This window comes from Lepidochelys kempii, chromosome 4 (genome assembly GCF_965140265.1).
Source record: "Lepidochelys kempii isolate rLepKem1 chromosome 4, rLepKem1.hap2, whole genome shotgun sequence".
Classification (NCBI taxonomy): domain Eukaryota; kingdom Metazoa; phylum Chordata; order Testudines; family Cheloniidae; genus Lepidochelys; species Lepidochelys kempii.
In genome coordinates this window covers 97,035,999-97,055,866 of record NC_133259.1, presented here as the reverse complement: position 1 = coordinate 97,055,866, position 19,868 = coordinate 97,035,999, and the positions used below count along the sequence as shown (strand labels likewise).

General features: G+C 44.3%; 1 protein-coding gene across 4 annotated transcripts in view; it reads left to right on the top strand.

Annotated features, from left to right (window-relative positions):
* WDR19 (WD repeat domain 19) overlaps positions 1-19,868 on the top strand; it is a 126,191-nt gene that overhangs the window by 5,752 nt on the left and 100,571 nt on the right. For all 4 annotated transcript variants that reach the window (XR_012158692.1, XM_073342265.1, XM_073342266.1 and 1 more), the window contains exons 2-6: positions 1,425-1,516; positions 3,726-3,791; positions 13,044-13,169; positions 14,900-15,015; positions 15,795-15,910. Coding sequence is in view for 3 of the 4 variants with exons in the window: in XM_073342265.1 (XP_073198366.1) it covers positions 1,425-1,516; positions 3,726-3,791; positions 13,044-13,169; positions 14,900-15,015; positions 15,795-15,910 (516 nt within the window). In the remaining variant the exon portion in view is untranslated. The remainder of the gene's footprint in view (positions 1-1,424; positions 1,517-3,725; positions 3,792-13,043; positions 13,170-14,899; positions 15,016-15,794; positions 15,911-19,868) is intronic.

Here is a 19,868-nt window from a genome sequence, read left to right as displayed (position 1 = left end):
TACAACTAAAAGTGATTTATTAAATAGAGGGATTAACTGTATTCAGTGATTTAAACTGATTATTTCAGGTCAGCCTGCGAAAATTTTCAAATATGCCTAAGTGAAAGTGACTCACCTAAGTCTCTTGAAAATGAGACAGTCTCCTAAATTACTTATGCTGTCCTATTGTGCCATATTTGTGAAGCGTGATCTCAAAAGTTAGATATTTCCCCCCAATTCTGTCTTTATATCAGTGATATTCAAACCTCAGTGGTTCAAGAGCCAACATTACCGTAAAGAGCCGCAGTGCTATGAATTCATTGTTTTATTTAATATATATTATTCTCTCCGAAAAATGATTGACCAAGTATTATTTTATCAACTTCACTTGGTTACTAACATGGTAGAAACATCCTAATTGTTTAATAACTTAGATTAATAATTAAATCACACAGTGTTTTGATATCGTGCTGCAAAGAGCTGCAGGAGACACATTAAAAAGCCACTGCTTTTCTTTAAAGTAAAGAAGTCTTTAACTCAGGGTTTTTGACAGAGGCTCATTGATTCAGTAGTTATTTTTATTTAAATATTTTAAGAGATTACAATTATTTTAGCCTTTAATATATTTTTGTATCAAATTAAGATTTCATTATAAATAGGTTTTATTTATAAAAAGAAAAACTTACAATTTTTCTAATTTAAATAAAATTAAAAATCCAGTTTAAATAAAATTTCCAATTTAAATAAGAAAAGTCAATTTTTTAATTTTGTGGAGAAAATCTTAGATTTTTATCCACCGTACTAGAAACTTACTTTTTTTTCCAATGAAAGCTGAGCTTCTTATGCAGTCTCTTAAGTCTAGCACCTGTGACTTTAAGAAAATTAGCAAATATTGTGAGACTTATGATAGAATCACAAGAGTTGGCAACACTATCAATATTGCTAAAGAATAAAGTTGTGTGGATTTATAAATAATCTTCAGATTTTAACACATGCAAGGGGTGAAAAGAAAAGCTAATTTTATTTTACAGTTCAGTTACTTGGGTTAGTTTCGTACTTTTACTTTTCTTACCTAAGTAGCAACAATCAAAAGTACTCTCTTTGCAAAAGTCTGAATTCTCTAATTTAAATTTTTTTAAAAATTGCTAATACAAATTAAAGTATATTTGTACTATTTTCTTCTTAGGTTTTTAAGGTTGAACTTAAAAGGTTGAACACCAGCTCTGAAGTGTCTGTCATGAAAGTTCACTTTTCCATGTATAATGAAAGGCCTGCCACAGACTTCTGTCCCCTTTATACATTGTCTATCCTGTAACCTATCTTTCTTTATTTGTATATATTAGTTATAGAATGTTAGTTATATTTACTAATATGTACTAGGCAGGTTTAATGTTCTCCAGTGCTTACCGTTTTTAAGTTAGTAATTCCCCTCTTTCTTCCCTCAGCGAGTATTTACTCTATTAGAAAAGGCTTTGCTTGGTTCCCCTGTGCAGTTCACCTGGCAGAAAACTTCAGGAAACTTCCTTGCTGTGACAGGGTAAGATAAGAAGTATTTACATATTATTAATATGTATGTAGAGGTGTAATTGAGTAATATTCACCCTTTTGTTAATGTTGTATATTCACTGTCACAGTATATGTCACAGTTCCTGAGGTAACTTGCATCTCTGACCCCTTTTTGGCCTTCTTGAGGGCACCCCACTTACGTCTCAGGCTTCTCAGCCGTTACTATTCTCAGGGTAGAGTCCTGTGACTCCCCACCTCTAGACCGGGCAGTTAGGCTGCAATTCTTCCTGTAATTCACTGTGATTACTACAGTAGATCTGACTTCAGTTCAGCACCTATGGTCCAGTTTCCTCAAGGGCAATGACAGGATTAACTAGTGACCAACCAGGCAATGATAGGGTTAACCATTGACCAACAGCGCTTTTATAAAAAGAAAAGGAGTACTTGTGGCACTTTTATAGTTTTCATTTCTTTGTTTGTCAAGTTTTTTGAAGTGGGTCAAACTAGTATAGATAGACTTGGCAGAATTCAATTTTTTTTTTTTTTGTAATTTAGGCAACTAATATATATTTTTATTTTTAAGATTTTTGTTTGATTTTTAACTATTTTAATTTTTACAATTGCTGGAAATTGAGGGGGAGGGGAGGGTTGGGTTAGCATTAGGGTAGCACTAACTGTGGGGCTCCAAGAGGTTCCCAGGACTGGCAACATGGCTGCAGTGCACCCTACACAGCTGAGGGACCCAAGACACCTAGGTAAAAGATGCCAGATATGCTGTCATCCTCAGTTGGTGGAGTAGAGACCTCTGGCAAAGACTCCAAGGAGAAGGATGAGCCCCTGGACACAGAAGGAGGCCACCCTGCTGCTGAACAAGTCCATCCCAGGGACTGACTGCTCCTCTGTTTCTGGTGGGTGGGTGGGTGAGTGCAGCTCCTCTGTGTGGCCCCAGAGGGTTCCCTGCCTGTGATGCTTGATCCCTGCAGGTGCAAGGTGCGGGGAAGGTTGTGGTCCTGGCAGGGCAGAGCAGAGACTCCACTCCAGAGCTATGAGGAAGAGGACAAGCCCCTAAACTGAGGGGAGGCCACCCTACTGCCGAATGGCTCTTGCCTAGGGACAGAGCCCCCACAGTACATCATCCTTGCAGTAATGGCTCGGAGTCTCTGCTCTGCCTCTCCAGGACCTCAGTCTTCTCCACACCTTGCACCAGCAGGAATCAAGTATGTCAGGCCCTGTGGTAGCATAGTGAGCCCTCTGCCACCACAATATCATGGCCTCACTCTTGTGACAGAAGGGCTGCCCAGGGCTTCCTGTGCTGCTGCAGGGCCAGTGACATTGGATCCCTGTAGATGCAAGATGTGGGGAAGGTTGCAGTCCTGGTAGGGCATGTAGAGCAGAGCAGAGACCCTTTGCCTAAGACTGCGAGATGAGCCCTTGGCCACAGGGGAGGCCACCCCACTGCCGAATGGCTTCTGCCTGGGGATGGCTGCCACACTCCCAGCTGGTGAGTGAGAAAGCTATGACAGTGGGGTTGCCTGCCCTGCCTGAGGACTGGTGACACCTGATCCCTGCAGACACAAGGTGCGTGGGGGATTTTTTTTTTTTTTTTTTTTTTGGTCAAATTTCCGTGTGTCAGCTGAAATTGATGTTTACTGTCCTCTATCAGATTAAATTGAATCCTGTCAAGGCGGTGTATATGCAGTTTCCTCCAGACTTGCTACCTGCCTAGGAATTTGCATTAATTACCACCCAGTGATTTAGTTCTTGTAGGAAACCCTGTAACTCTCCTGTGGAGCCAGAATGCAATCCCTTAGCCCATAAACATACATATAAGACTTATAAAGCTGATACAATAACTTTTTATTATTCCAAGTGTCCACAATATCTTTTCTTGGATTACCTTCTGCTGGTGAGAGAGGCAAGCTGTATATTTCCCATATCTAAAAAAGAGCTCTGTATAAGCTTGAAAGCTTACCTCTCTCACCAGCAGAAGTTGGTCCAATAAAAGATACTACCTCTCCGATCTTGTCTCGCTAATATCCTGGGACCCACATGGCTACAACAACCCTGCATATGTCCATAATATCTGTCACATTAAGTACCTATCCACTGGAAATATCAATAGATAAAACTCCTGAGCCATATCAATGGGGCATGAAAGATCAATGGAAAAAGTTTTTATGAAATCTCTAAGGATATTTGCAAATGTACAAAAATACTGAATTCATCTTCTGTGTTTTTAGAACTGATCACACTGTAAAAATCTTTGATCGTCATGGTCAGAAGAGAAATGAAATTAATTTACCAAGGTAAGAACTAACAAGGGTTTGGAACATGTTCTTAAACAAAAAAAAAAACACACACTTTTAATGGCACATACATACATATAAGTAATGTATGGAAGATGCATTTCTGAGGCAAAACTGAATTCATAATACAATAGCCATGAAAGATCAGGAAAAAATTATATATATCCTTATACGTAAAACATTCTTTAACTATACTTTTCATCAAAAGAAGGGTAGAGATAATTTTAGGTCCCCACATAAATAGCTCATCGCTAAAATATATAAATGTGTAATAAGTGACAGGCTAAAAAGATTTAAAATACAAAAAAAAATTATTTCAGGTCCAAACTTCATCTCAAAAACTGTATAAAAGTTCTTTCTTCACCTCAGTTCTATCTCTCACCATCTACTCATGTCAACAACCCCAAACTGTTACCTTATTTATTTTCTATTCCATTCTAGTCTGGTTCCATTTTAATTAAGGTGGTCTCCTGCCCTCTGTATAGCTTCTCCTTCCTCCAAATGTTCCCGAGTACCTACAAAACTTTATCTCTTCTTAGCACTGTCTTTTCATCCATGCATTGAGACCTTGACATTCCCTCTGCCTAGCTGGACCTGTGTATGGAACTCAAAGCACTTCAGAAAAAGCTACCACTGATGCCCTGGACTTATGCCTTCTACCTAGTATTCTAAATTTAGCTTCCAGGACCTCTCCACTACATCTCTCTACATCGTTGGTACCGATACATACCACAACCACAGGCTCTTCCCCAGCGCTCGCCTGCAGTTTGGTTGGATATCTCATGATGTCTGCAACCTTTACACCTGGTAGTGAAGTCACCAAGCTGTTCTCATGGTCACCAACTATCTACATTTCTCATGATCAGTCTTCTGTCACCACAATCAGTCTTTGGGTATGTCTGCATTGCAAAATAAATTCTGTGGCAGCAGTCTAAGCCTGGGTCAGCTGACTCAGATTTGTGCTACAGGGCTAAAAACAGCAGTGTACGCATTCCTGCTCAGCCTGAAGCCCAGGCTCTGAGACCCTCTTCTCCCTTCCCTGGTTTCAGAGCCCAGGCCCAGGCCAAGTGGGAACATCTACACTGCAATTTTTAGCACCAGAGTGCAAGCCCAATTTGACCTGGGCTCTGAGACTTGTTGCTGCATTTTTTGTTGTTTGCGGTTTTTTGGCTGCAATGTAGGGGTACGTTTGCTCTCCCCACTGTAATTCAGTCCCCTGGAATGACCTCCTCAGTACATGAAGAGCTGTCAGTCTCCACTATCTCAGTCGGAAGGAGACTCCCATCTAAGGGGGTATGTGCCTCCATTCCACCTTGGTGCCCCTTCCACCATGAGACTGGCTTCCTCATCTGGACGATTGGGGAAGTCAGTTCTGAGGTGAGCCTACTCCAGTGTCCCTATATGCAGAGTCTATAAACAATTCCATCTGTGTCTGCTCTTCCAGTTCAGCAGCTCTGTGCTCAGGATGCTGGCCATCAGAGCCCATGTACATGAGCTGCTTGTATTGGGTGTGTATGTATACCAGGTCAGTGTCATTATCCCCATTTAACAGGTGGAGAAACTGAGGTACAGAGAGAGAAGGTGACTTGTCCAAGGTCTCACAACAGGCCAGTGACAGAGCTGGCAATAGAATCCAGATCTCCTGAGTCCCAGTCAAGTGCTGTGTCCCCTTGGTTACACTGCCTCTAGTGGCTTCCCTTCCCATTTATTCCTCCTGCTCACCAGAATGCTGCATGCTGCTGTGGTTGGAGATTGAGACATCCATTGAAGTTTCTTGCAGGAGTCCACATTTACTATCATGCTAAATTCAGGCAAGTGGGAGAAAAGAAGATAAAAGGTTGAACTGGTGGGTTACTGATTTAGCCTGCAGCTTGGTATGCATAAAGTGCTTCCTATTAGGAGCTACTAAGTGAGCAGGATGGGAAAACTGCTAGCTTTTCAAGAAGCTACCCCCTGTTTTACTGGAAGCTATAAATGTACTTGCCTAGAATGCAGAGCAAAAGCACAATTCACATTGGATCTTAGGCTTCAAAACAAATTATTTTTTATAAAATAAATTTTATTTTGACTTCTCAGGCAGTCAGACTTCTTGGTTTTTTCACTCAAAGCACTTGCAATAGCTTTAAATACTATTTTTGCATAGCGTACATTTTTAACCAAAGAACAAATGGTTGAGAGATAAGGTTTATGGCAGAAGAGTGTAAAAGACAATTTTTCAGACAATTAAAAACCAAAGCATGTTGAAGCATTCATGACAGCAAAAGCTATGTTCCGTGGGTTTTTGCAAAGATTAGACACTGCATTTTTTTTATATGCATTAGTTTTTACATATTTAATTGACACATGTCCCTCTGGCAGCCAAACAGTAAGTTATTTCCCATACTAGCAGATGGAGTCTAGAACGAGTAACCAGATGCCTGCTATTCATTATGAGTTGCTTGCCTTTTGATTAGAGATGTGCAAATGGTTAATATAATACCCAGACTCCATCCAAAGTCAGGGTTGGTTCAGGTTCTGTTGTGTTCACACAAATCTACCTTGATACACATGCCAGGGCTGCTAACATTTATACAAACACTTGTGTGCCAGAATCCATCCTTTTGTTGTCTTTAGGGATGCAGCTGGTCTCCTGGAACTGAGTGGCTCACTCTGCCCTCCCTGGGACGGTAAGAGGCACTGAGGGTGTGTCTATATTGCAGCTAGATGCTGCAGTTAGGCCTGTGCCAGCTGACGTAAGCTCTCAGAGCTTGGGCTGTGGGGCTGTTTTATTGCAGTGTAGACATTTGGGCTTGGGCTGCAGCTTGAGCTCTGGGACCCTCCCACCTCACAGGGTCCTACAGGCCAAACTCCAGCCTGAGCACGAATGTCTACACCACAATTAAACAGCCCCTTAGCCTGAGTCGGCTGGCACAGGCCAGCTGTCAAGATTCCTTCCCCACTCTGAACTCTGCATGAAAATCTCCGAAGCTTACTTTTACCAGCTTATGTTAAAACTTCCCCAAGGTACAAACTATTTTACCTTTTGCCCTTGTACTTTATCGCTGCCACCACCAAAAGTCTAACAGGTATATAACTGGGAAAGAGCCCGTTGGGAAACATCTTCCCCCCCCCCCAAAATCCCCCCAAAACCTTCCACCCCCTTTCCTGGGGAGGGTTTGATAAAAATCCTCACCAATTTGCATAGGTGAACACAGACCCAAACCCTTGGATCTTAAGAACAATGAAAAACAATCAGATTCTTAAAAGAAGAATTTTAAGAGAAGAAAAAATAAAAGAATCACCTCTGTCAAATCAGGATGGTAAATACCTTACAGGGTAATTAAATTCAAAACATAGAGAATCCCTTAAGTTACAAAAAGACACAAAAACAGGAATATCCATTCCATTCAGCACAGCTTCTTTTCTCAGCCATTTAAAGAAAACAGAATCTAATGCATATCTAGCTAGATTACTTACCAAGTTCTAAGCCCTGGTCTACACTCGGACTTTAGGTAGAATTTAGCAGCATTAAATCGATGTAAACCTCTACCCGTCCACACGATGAAGCCCTTTATTTTGACTTAAAGGGGTCTTAAAATCGATTTCCTTACTCCACCCCTGACAAGTGTATTAGTGCTTAAATCGGCCTTGCCGGCTCGAATTTGGGGTACTGTGGACACAATTCGACGGTATTGGCCTCCGGGAGCTATCCCAGAGTGCTCCATTGTGACCGCTCTGGACAGCACTCTCAACTCAGATGCACTGGCCAGGTAGACAGGAAAAGAACCGCGAACTTTTGAATCTCATTTCCTGTTTGGCCAGCGTGGCAAGCTGCAGGTGACCATGCAGAGCTCATCAGCAGAGGTGACCATGATGGAGTCCCAGAATCGCAAAAGAGCTCCAGCATGGACCGAATGGGAGGTACAGGATCTGATCGCTGTTTGGGGAGAGGAATCCGTGCTATCACAACTCCGTTCCAGTTTTCGAAATGCCAAAACCTTTGTCAAAATCTCCCAGGGCGTGAATGACGGAGGCCATAACAGGGACCCGAAGCAGTGCCGCGTGAAACTGAAGGAGCTGAGGCAAGCCTACCAGAAAACCAGAGAGGCGAACGGCCACTCCGGGTCAGAGCCCCAAACATGCCGTTTCTATGATGAGCTGCATGCCATTTTAGGGGGTTCAGCCACCACTACCCCAGCCGTGTTGTTTGACTCCTTCAATGGAGATGGAGGCAATACGGAAGCAGGTTTTGGGGACGAAGAAGATGATGATGATGATGATGATGAGGTTGTAGATAGCTCACAGCAAGCAAGTGGAGAAACCGGTTTTCCCGACAGCCAGGAACTGTTTCTCACCTGGACCTGGAGCCAGTACCCCCCGAACCCACCCAAGGCTGCCTCCTGGACCCAGCAGGCGGAGAAGGGGCCTCCGGTGAGTGTACCTTTTAAAATACTATACATGGTTTAAAAGCAAGCATGTGAAAGGATTACTTTGCCCTGGCATTCGCGGTTCTCCTGGATGTACTCCCAAAGCCTTTGGAAAAGGTTTCTGGGGAGGGCAGCCTTATTGCGTCCTTCATGGTAGGACACTTTACCACTCCAGTCCAGTAACACATACTCGGGAATCATTGTAGAACAAAGCATTGCAGTGTATGTTTGCTGGCATTCAAACAACATCCGTTCTTTATCTCTCTGTGTTATCCTCAGGAGAGTGAGATATAATTCATGGTCACCTGGTTGAAATAGAGTGCTTTTCTTCAGGGGACACTCAGAGGAGCCCATTCCTGCTGGGCTGTTTGCCTGTGGCTAAACAGAAATGTTCCCCGCTGTTAGCCACAGGGAGGGGGGAAGGTTGAGGGGGTAGCCACGCGGTGGGGGGAGGCAAAATGTGACCTTGTAACGAAAGCACATGTGCTATGTATGTAATGTTAACAGCAAGGTTTACCCTGAAAGAGTGTAGCCACTGTTTTATAAAATGTCTTTTTAAATACCGCTGTCCCTTTTTTTTTCTCCACCAGCTGCATGTGTTTCAATGATCACAGGATCTTCTCCTTCCCAGAGGCTAGTGAAGAAAGAAAAAAAAAAACGCACTCGCGATGAAATGTTCTCCGAGCTCATGCTGTCCTCCCACACTGACAGAGAACAGACGAATGCGTGGAGGCAAATAATGTCAGAGTGCAGGAAAGCACAAAATGACCGGGAGAGAGGTGGCGGGCTGAAGAGAGTAAGTGGTGGGCTGAAGACAGGGCTGAAGCTCAAATGTGGCGGCAGCGTGATGAGAGGAGGCAGGATTCAATGCTGAGGCTGCTGGAGGACCAAACTAGTATGCTCCAGTGTATGGTTGAGCTGCAGCAAAGGCAGCTGGAGCACAGACTGCCACTACAGCCCCTGTGTAACCAACCGCCCTCCTCCCCAAGTTCCATAGCCTCCACACCCAGACGCCCAAGAACTCGGTGGGGGGCCTCCGGCCAACAGAGGATTGCCCAAAAAAAAGAAGGCTGTCATTCAATAAATTTTAAACTTGTAAACTTTTAAAGTGCTGTGTGGCATTTTCCTTCCCTCCTCCACCACCCCTCCTGGGCTACCTTGGTAGTCATCCCCCTATTTGTGTGATGAATGAATAAAGAATGCATGAATGTGAAGCAACAATGACTTTATTGCCTCTGCAAGCGGTGATTGAAGGGAGGAGGGGAAGGTGGTTAGCTTACAGGGAAGTAGAGTGAACCAAGGGGCGGGGGGTTTCATCAAGGAGAAACAAACAGAACTTTCACACCGTAGCCTGGCCAGTCATGAAACTGGTTTTCAAAGCTTCTCTGATGTGTACCGTGCCCTCCTGTGCTCTTCTAACCGGCCTGGTGTCTGGCTGCACATAACCAGCAGCCAGGCGATTTGCCTCAACCTCCCACCCCGCCATAAACATCTCCCCCTTACTCTTACAGATATTGTGGAGCACACAGCAAGCAGTAATAACAGTGGCAATATTGGTTTCGCTGAGGTCTAAGCGAGTCAGTAAACTGCGCCAGCGCGCCTTTAAACGTCCAAATGCACATTCTACCACCATTCTGTGCTTGCTCAGCCTGTAGTTGAACAGCTCCTGACTACTGTCCAGGCTGCCTGTGTACGGCTTCATGAGCCATGTCATTAAGGGGTAGGCTGGGTCCCCAAGGATACATATAGGCATTTCAACATCCCCAACAGTTATTTTCTGGTCTGGGAATAAAGTCCCTTCCTGAAGCTTTTGAAACAGACCAGAGTTCCTGAAGATGCGAGCGTCATGTACCTTTCCTGGCCATCCCACGTTGATGTTGGTGAAATGTCCCTTGTGATCCACCAGAGCTTGCAGCACTATTGAAAAGTACCCCTTGCGGTTTATGTACTCAGCGGCTTGGTGCTCCGGTGCCAAGATAGGGATATGGGTTCCGTCTATGGCCCCACCACAGTTAGGGAATCCCATTGCAGCAAAGCCATCCGCTATGACCTGCACATTTCCCAGGGTCACTACCCTGGATATCAGCAGATCTTTGATTGCATGGGCTACTTGCATCACAGCAGCCCCCACAGTAGATTTGCCCACTCCAAATTGATTCCCAACTGACCGGTAGTTGTCTGGCATTGCAAGCTTCCACAGAGCTATCGCCACTCGCTTCTCAACTGTGAGGGCTGCTCTCATCTTGGTATTCATGCGCCTCAGGGCAGGGGAAAGCAAGTCACAAAGTTCCATGAAAGTGCCCTTACGCATGCGAAAGTTTCGCAGCCACTGGGTATCGTCCCAGACCTGCAACACCATGCGGTCCCACCAGTCTGTGCTTGTTTCCCGAGCCCAGAATCGGCGTTCCACAGCATGAACCTGCCCCATTAGCACCATGATGCATGCATTGGCAGGGCCCATGCTTTCAGAGAAATCTGTGTCCATGTCCTGATCACTCACGTGACCGCGCTGACGTTGCCTCCTCGCCCGGTATCGCTCTGCCAGGTTCTGGTGGCGCATATACTGCTGGATAATGCGTGTGGTGTTTAATGTGCTCCTAATTGCCAAAGTGAGCTGAGCGGCCTCCATGCTTGCCTTGGTATGGCGTCCGCACTGAAAAAAGGCGCGGAGCGATTGTCTGCCGTTGCTCTGACGGAGGGAGGGGCGACTGACGACACGGCTTACAGGGTTGGCTTCAGGGAGCTAAAATCAACAAAGGGGGTGCCTGTACATCCAGGAGTATTTCAGGCAGGACTTCACGGAGGGTTCCAATAAGAAATGGTGCACCTAAGTTACCGTTCTTATTGGAACAAGGAGGTTAGCCTGGCCTCTGATTGATACATGGCTAGATTTACCTCGCTGCACCTTCTCTGTGAGTGACTGCAATGTGACCTAGAGGAATGAGTCCCCTAGACAGGGGAGGAGGCAAATGAGTACAAAACAAATCTGGTCTGTTTCTTGTTTTGACCCACTCCATCTATCTTTTACATCTTTGGCTGGCAGCAGACGGTGCAGAAGGACTGCATGCCATCCACATCTCATGGCTGCTCGGCAGAAGATGGTACAGTACGACTGCTAGCCATTCTCATCTCTTGCCTGCCCGGCAGAAGATGGTACAATACGACTGCTAGCCATCCTCATCTCTTGCCTGCCCGGCAGAAGATGGTACAGTGCGACTGCTAGCAATCCATATCGCCTGCCTGCTCACCATAAGACGGTTCAATAGGACTGACTGCAGGACTAAAGAGAATGACCTGGTCAAGTCACTCCAAATTTAGTCCCTGCGCCCATGTCTGCCCAGACGCTCCCAGCCGACGTGGCCAGGAGCACTCGGACACGACGAGGACGGCTACCAGTCGTATTGCACCGTCTGCTGCCAAAAGGCAATGGGTTGCAGCTACTGTGTAGCAATGCCGTACCGTGTCTGCCAGCACCCAGGAGACATAGGGTGATGGTTACCTGAGTGGGCTCCATGCTTGCCGTGGTATGGCGTCTGCACAGGTAACTCAGGAAAAAAGGCGCGAAACGATTGTCTGCCCTTGCTTTCACGGAGGGAGGGAGGGAACGGGGGCCTGACGATATGTACCCAGAACCACCCGCAACAATGTTTTAGCCCCATCAGGCATTGGGATCTCAACCCAGAATTCCAATGGGCAGCGGAGACTGCGGGAACTGTGGGATAGCCACCCACAGTGCAATGCTCCAGAAGTCGACTCTAGCCTCAGTACTGTGGAAGCACTCCGCCGAGTTAATGCACTTAATGCACTTAGAGCATTTTCTGTGGGGACACACACACACTCGAATATATAAAACCGATTTCTAAAAAACCAACTTCTATAAATTCGACCTTATTCCGTAGTGTAGACATACCCTAAGACTCCATTCCTTTTCTGTTCCCAGCAAAAAGCATCACACAGACTGAGAGATCCTTTTTTTCTCCCCCCTCCTCCAGCTTTTGAAAGTATCTTGTCTCCTCATTGGTCATTTTGGTCAGGTGCCAACAAGGGTATCCTAGCTTCTTAATCCTTTACAGGTGAAAAGGATTTTCCTCTGGCCAGGAGGGATTTTAAAGATGTTTACCCTTCCCTTTATATTTATGACACCAGCCAAGGGTTTTTAATCGCAGAATTACTCCAAGAGGCCTCTTTCTTCTGTACAGTCTTTGAGGATTTTTTCATTATGATCCATTGTCTCTTCCAGTTCTAATAAGAGCCTTTGGTGCCCAACCCTTCTCTGCACTAGTGCAGCAGGAAAATATACCCAGTGCATAAGCAGAGGTGTTTATAATCCTTAATATATATGTCCCTTCCTTAGTCCTATGCTAGAGATTGTGGGGTATGTCGGTCTCTGTGCTCATTGTGAGAACAGCAACTAGAACATTTTCCTGCTTCCATGTGGACTTCTGTCCCAAACTTAATATGCTTCTGAGAACTAGGAGGGAGCTGGCCTCCAAAAAACCATAAGGTTGAGTGACAGCTTGGTGTCCCTTAAAGATCCAGAGTATGTTGGAAGTGGCCCTCTAGCCCTGGGGCCCAGCAAGGGGTCAGGGCTCTGGAGCCCCCTTTGGAGGCACAAGTGGTAGGAAGGAGTCTTAGCCTTGGGTGAGATTAGAGCTGGGGTGCAACTTCTATCTGGAGATTCAGATTTACATAACATGACTGTCTCATCCTGTCTCAGGTTTGTTCGGAGGGGAGGAGCTGGGTCAGGGGCTTCATTTTGACTGTATAATTTTGTCTGGCTTGGACCCTCATAAACTTTTAAAATCCCTAGTAAAGTTTACTTTCTTCTTTCTCTCTGTTTCTTAAGCAACTGTGTTGCTATGGACTGGGATAAAGATGGGGACACCTTAGCCATAATTGCTGACAAATCTAGTACCGTTTATCTGTGGGATGCCAACACAAACAAAACAAGCCAGGTGGACAGTGGCATGAGGTAAGAAAAACTCTTCTTGTAAAATGCATGTCAAGAATCAGACTAGTACAGTATGCCCTTCTTGGTGCAACATCCTATACTCATTTGGAAGCTGAAACTAATGCAGAATGCAACAGCCTGCTTCTTAAGTGAGGTGTGTTGCCACAAGGACGTTACACTGGTGTTTTGTAGCCTTAATTGGCTATCTGCAGTTTCAAGGTAGAGCATTTCTGTAGGTTTTGGTCTATAATGGCCTTGACCAGTCTACTTGAGAAATTACCTCTCCCCATGACATGTGCTACTACCAAAATTGGGATCAATAGAAACACTTGATCTGGAATCCATTCAGTTAAAAGAGAGGCTGCTACTGGGAAGGTGCTTTCCCTAAGGGTTCCTCAACTTTGGAACTTGTTTCCCACACCAGGGTTCTAAAAAGGATGAATCTCTTGACCTTCAGGTGTATTGCAAAGATCTTTCAATACAGCTTTTGTGGATCAGGTGTTGCTGAAGGGCAATATCTAACCTTGTTGCTGTAAAGATTAGTTGGTCATTGTTGGTATATGATGGAGTTTGCAGCTAGATATTTTTTTACGGTATGATTTGTGTTTTTAAAGGAATGTCAAGAGTGCCTAAATCCTGAGAGAGTCTCCATCTATTATTAGTTACATAGCAGTAGCACCCACAATGTGCTCGGTACTTTTGAAGCACATACAATAATAAAGTCCCTGCCCCAAAGTCATTCATCAGCAACAGAAAAAATATTTCCCTCTTCACATGACTTATCAGAAACTTGATCCTGATTAACAGTCACAGACTCTGAATGCGTCTTATTTTGCTTGCTTTTACTTTACGTCCATCCAATCTACCTAGCTGGGATATGAGCAGCCCCTGTTACAGAAATATTTATTCCTTTAGTACTTTTGCTTCTATTATCATTTATTATGCTCTTCATGTTTATTACTTTTTAAACTAATAATAAAACAGACAAAATGTCCTTCAAGGGCATTTGCATACATCAATTCTAAAATCCAATTACATGAGGGAGACTGTATCCGTAAGGAAGCCACACCTAATTGCATACAACAATATAAATGCAACAGAAATATCAGGACTTGGGCTTGGCTGACAGATTAGGCTGCAGGGAGATTGAAATAATATTATCTTTTTACTAAATTAAGATATTAGCTTTTTGTATTAACTCTTAAAAAAATCACACAAAACACAGCCTTCCTCTGTCTGAAACTCAAAGCAAAAAAGCTTGTGCTAAGTTTCTTACTACGTTCCATAGTCTGTCAATCAAAGAACCATGATCTACCATGTGAATACAGTCATGATCAGTCCCAACTAAACCGTTAAAATACAAAAAAAATTCAGAAAAGCACCATCTTTGAAAGCATTTCTTAGAAATTTGTTGTCAACTTGATTATCTCTGATATATTTGAAAGTATATCAAGGATGCTTAGAGCTTATGCACAGATGCCCACTTTTAGCATTTGTATATGTCTAAATATTTAAACAAACCAGCTCCCCTGCCCTGGTTCATCGCTATTTTGTGAATGCTTAAGCAAGTCTGAAAGTGGCAAACTCACCCTAAACAAATGAATTAAAAAGTTTAGCTCAGGTTTACACAACACTGTGCAAATACAAAACAAAAAATTGTAGTTAACAATGTGATTGTTTTTTAAATTTAAAAGAGAATCTCACTGATATGCCATATAAGATGATTTTATTGTTTTTTTTTAATATTTCAGAGACCCAATGTCTTTCTTGCTTTGGTCCAAAGTTGGAGCCTTGCTTGCTGTTGGAACAACTAAGGGAAACTTGCTTATTTATAACCGACAGACTTCTCGCAAGATTCCTGTCCTTGGTATGTACTATACTGAATTCATTGGGTTTGTATGTTTCTAACTGAGAGCAAAATTTTACTCATAGTGTTAAGATTCCTTTGTGTTGAGTGTAAAAATATAATAATCTATAACTGTAACTCCAAAATGTATCCTTGTTCAAATGGCTACTTCTGTTTTATTATTCTTACTAGAATGGTTTCTTATAGAATACTTTGTAAAACACCTCTGTGATGACCTAGTGGCAAAGTTCTGTGCTGTCATGTGGGAAACTTGGGTAAAAAAGTCTCCCTTGCTCCACAGGCCAGAAAATTGGCTGTGGAATTTTTTGTGTTGATACACTATCTTGCCCATGGTATATTTGAGGAGAAACATCAATAAACTTCAGAGTCCCATTTGGGCAGGAAAATGGAGGCTGCGGTAAACGGCTTGGGAGGTTTGATACAAATCAAGTGGGAAGATGAGAAGTTCCTTAAGGTTCCATAAAGATACAAAGGCTTCCCTCTCGGGGATTTTTTTTTTTTAACAAGAAACAAACTTTGATAACAAATATTTTCCACTGGCTATCATGCCTTCTTGAATATTCACTATGTCAGTTTTTTGTTTCACACCCTAATTATTTTCTAAAAATGTACATACTTGAATTACATTAATCTTCCCTTTAATTTTTTAATGTTTTTTAAAATGTGTATTGTAGGGCTCAAACCTGCATAGGCTGGGTTATGAATTAGAGGCCACATTTCCATCTCTAATTTTGCATGGATTTTTATACATATAAATTTGATATATATCTGTTTTTCAGGTAAACACACCAAGCGGATCACCTGTGGTTGCTGGAGTACTGAAAACCTGCTGGCACTAGGTAGTGAAGACAAAATGATAACTATTAGCAATCAGGAAGGAGATACTATAAGACAGGTAATAATAACAGCATCTTTATCTAACTGTTATACTTAGTTAATGATCCTGGGGCAAGATTCTGTGCTGATCTCTGAGAGTCAGAAAACTGGACTCTCAGCCCAGTTGGAGTGGATGCTAAAGTGGCTGTAAGTCATCTTTGTACTCTCCCAATCCTGGACTACTCCCAGGGCTGGAGCATGATGTCAGCATACTTTGGGGCCTGTCTAAGTTATAGCAGCCTCTTTGGGTTGCCCTATGGGCTGCAGACTCTGCAGTGCTGCATGTTATGGGCCTGTCCCTGAAATGCTGCTCACCACCACTGCCCTGGTTTATCCCCTATGCCAGGGCTTGCAAGGGGTCCTTGGAAAACAGTCTTATGGCTGTCTTCCACAGTGTCTGTACCAGGGGAATTCTTCCTTGGCCAGATACAGGGCTTTTAGGGCACCTTCAGGATGCTCCAGCCCTTTTACTCTTTGTAAAGTGCCTGGAGTAGGGATGAGGATCTTGCCCCTGAAGTGTAAGGTAGACCATTACACCTTTTGAGATGCTGATTCCTTTCTTCCCTCTGATCAGAGAGTTCTAAATGTTTTCTTATGTAAATTAGAATCCTTGTGGGCAAAGGCAGTTTTTGGATATGCACATCGTTTTATAGAATTCACTTAATTTCAAATAGTAGAAACAGTGGTTCACTGAATACTTTTTTTAAGAGCAGACTGAAATCTTATTTCTTCAAATGATTGCAGACATTTCTCCCAGGTGTGCACACACCCAGTGTAGTTAATCTGGAGAACTTTGCTTAGCACTCCCTTTTGGGGTGGCACTCCCTCCCTTTGGCCTTTCATAGCCCTTCCCATAGCTATTTAAGTGCAACGCTGCCTTGACCTCCCTCAGTTCCTTCTCACTGCCTGCAGCTTGAGTTGAAGAATTCTGTGTGATATCAAATATCATGTTTTCTTTCACAGTGCTTTCCTATGATCTTGTGTATGTAGTTAATTATAGTAGTGCCCTTAGGATTTAGTTAATTAGTAGTAGTTAGTTAAGTAGGATTTAGCCTGGTGTGATGCCTTCACCAGGTTTTAAACACCGCCTGTCATGTGGGGTGGCTGTCTCTAATAGTGACCCCACACTCCATGTTTATTGTGCGTTGGGGAAGGGCACATTAAAGAAAAGTGCTCCATCTGTAAGTTGCTCAAAAAGAGAACCTAGGTGGCTAGAGACTTGCACCTGAAACAACACCTTATGCCTGCTTCAGTGCTGGGAACCTCTGCAGATTGAATAGAGCTGGGCCATCTACCCCTCACTGGTACTGAGTCAAGATCAGTGGGACACCATACTGTCAACTCCAGTACCATCTGTGGGCATCCACTGAGTCTGGTATCAACAACATCAGTGTCGGCATCAACTGTTTTCATGCCCCGATGTGCCAGGTAGCACTGGACTTGCTAGGCTTTTCTAGTTCCTGATTCTCTCTCAATACAGGAGTATTCAGCTGCAATGGCTTCTTCTGTGCCCTTGCAGAATTGTCACCATTACTGGCACCATTTTCCACCATTCCTGAAAGTCTTTGATTCCTCTTGGGGATTACCATCTGTACAGGGATCCACATTGGTCCTTCAGTAAGGACAGAGGCTCTTGGCCCAGTACATACTGGCCACCAATGCTGTTTACTTATCCTAAATGGCTTCCTTGGGATCCTTAGGATGTTCCTCAATCTGCAAGGTCCTGACCTTGGCTCAGTCCAGGGCAAGGTCGCCAATCCCCTCGGTAGTGTCCCTTCTTGAGCTGCCTACACTGCAGACACAGACCAAGGTTGCTCCCTCTGAGCTGATTCAGCCTGAACCATTGTAACGGGTACATGTGTTGCTGCAGGAGATCCCCATTGGTTCTGCTCTCTTCCTCCTCACCTGATGATTCCACAGTGCTGGATTTCTCCTCTTTTGTGCCTGAGAATTTTAAATCCTTTGAAGATCTCCTGAGGCAAATGGCTTCAGGCTGAGTTTGCGCAAATACATCAAATTGGTGGGCATTCTCCAGTCCTCAGCTCCAGGAAGGGTAGCTCTCCCAATAAATGAAGCACTTTTGGAACTCACAAAGACTTTGTGTCATACCCCAGCTTCCTTACCAACTACAACAAAGCATACTGACAAAAGGTATTACGTACCCCTGTGGGTTTTTTGAGTGCTTCTTTTCACATCAAGCCCCAAATTCTATTGTTGTGATAGTGGCAAATGAGAGACTATGTTGGGAGAGAGATAAATCCATGCCTAAAGACTTTGGGCTTGTCTACACTGAAACGCTATCATGGCACTCTGCAGCTGCCCCGCTGTAGTGCTTCGCGCTGGGAGTGTGGGGGACCAGAGTGTTACCAGGCTGCTGAGAGGCAGGTGCCCAAGGGGGAGCACCTTGGGGAGCATCACACGGCAGCCAGGCTCCATGGGCAGGGGCCGGCTCCAGGATGTGTTGTCGGCCAGTGCCAGGCGCCTTCAGGGCAGAGGTGTATCAGGCGCACATCAGAGCTGTGCTGCCCACCCTGCCTGGGGAGTGCCCAGCTGTGCAGAGGTGGCTGGCTCGGGGAGCAGGGCAGGGAGGGCTGCCCGGTCGCCAACCAGCACCATGGCTCCCATAGCCTGGAGAGCCAGGGGCCTGGGCAGGCCAGGCAGCTCCCACCAGCTTCTGATCTGCAGGCTCCTGGCAGGAGGTGACAGTTTTCAAACTGTGGGGCACATTAGGAGGCAGAAATTTCGGGGGGCATGCGAATATGATTGCTCGCCCTAGGTGTTAAATTTTGCTCTCAAGCAGGTCTCTTTAATAGACACCTTCTATCTGAATTGGTGATTGGTGTTGAGGTATGTCTCCCCCCCACAATCCCACTCATTCCACATGTTGTTGTCAAACTGAAGTTGGATCAAGCCAAACTGATTCTCATTGCACCAGTGTGGCCAAGACCACGTTGGTTCTCTGACCTTCTCAATCTACCTATTTGACCTTCCAGTTCTTTTCTCCTCTATCCTGACCTACTGATTCGACACCACAGTCAAATTTGGCATCCGGTGCTGAGCAGTCTGCACCTCGTGGTGTGGATGCTGCATGGTTAGATGAGGAGGAAGCACTTCAGCAACTTCTGCTTAGTAGTAAGCCCCATCCTCTAGGGCTGCCTATTTGGCCAAGTGGAAAAGTTTTTTGGTTTGGTCACTAGCCCGGGGAATTCAGCCAAGGCAAGCCTATATTCAGGACGTTTTTGCATTACCTGTTACATTCTTTGGTGTCTCTCTCAGCTTCTTGAGGGTCCATTTAGCGGCAATCTTGGTGTTCCATCCTCTGATCCAAGGGAAGTCAATTTTCTCAAACTTCATGGTAGTGAGATTTCTAAGAGGAGATGTCAATTTTTTTCCACCTGTGAAAGAGGAGGTTTCTTTGTCGGACCTTAGTACTGTATTGGCTGCACTCATAGGATCTCCATTTGAGCCCATAGCAACCTGTTCTCTGTCGCTTCTTTGCCAAAAGATGGCCTTTCTTTTGCCGCAAGGAGAGCGAGTGAACTGCAGGTCCTGATGGCAGAGCCTCTATATATGCAATTTTTCAAAGACAAACTGACTCTGCAGCTGCATCCAAGATTTTTGTCTTAAGGTGGTTTACTGTTTTACCTTCATCAAACAATATACTTACCTGTATTCTTTCTGAGATGGACTCAAATACAGATGAACAGCACCTTTATACATTGGATGTGAGACCTAGCTTAGCATTTTATCTGTAAGGGATTAAAGAATTTTATCACCTCAGCTTTTTGTCTTCTGTGGGAATCAGATGAAGGAGATCAGTTGGTTTCCACATGGATGATTTCCAGAAGGATTACTTCCTGCATTACAGCAGCATATGAGGTAGCTCAGATGCACCTCCACAGACACTGGTAACTCATTCAACAAGGTCCCAAGCATCTTCTGTTGTTCTCAGTAATGGTTCTGTATGTTTTCAGTGC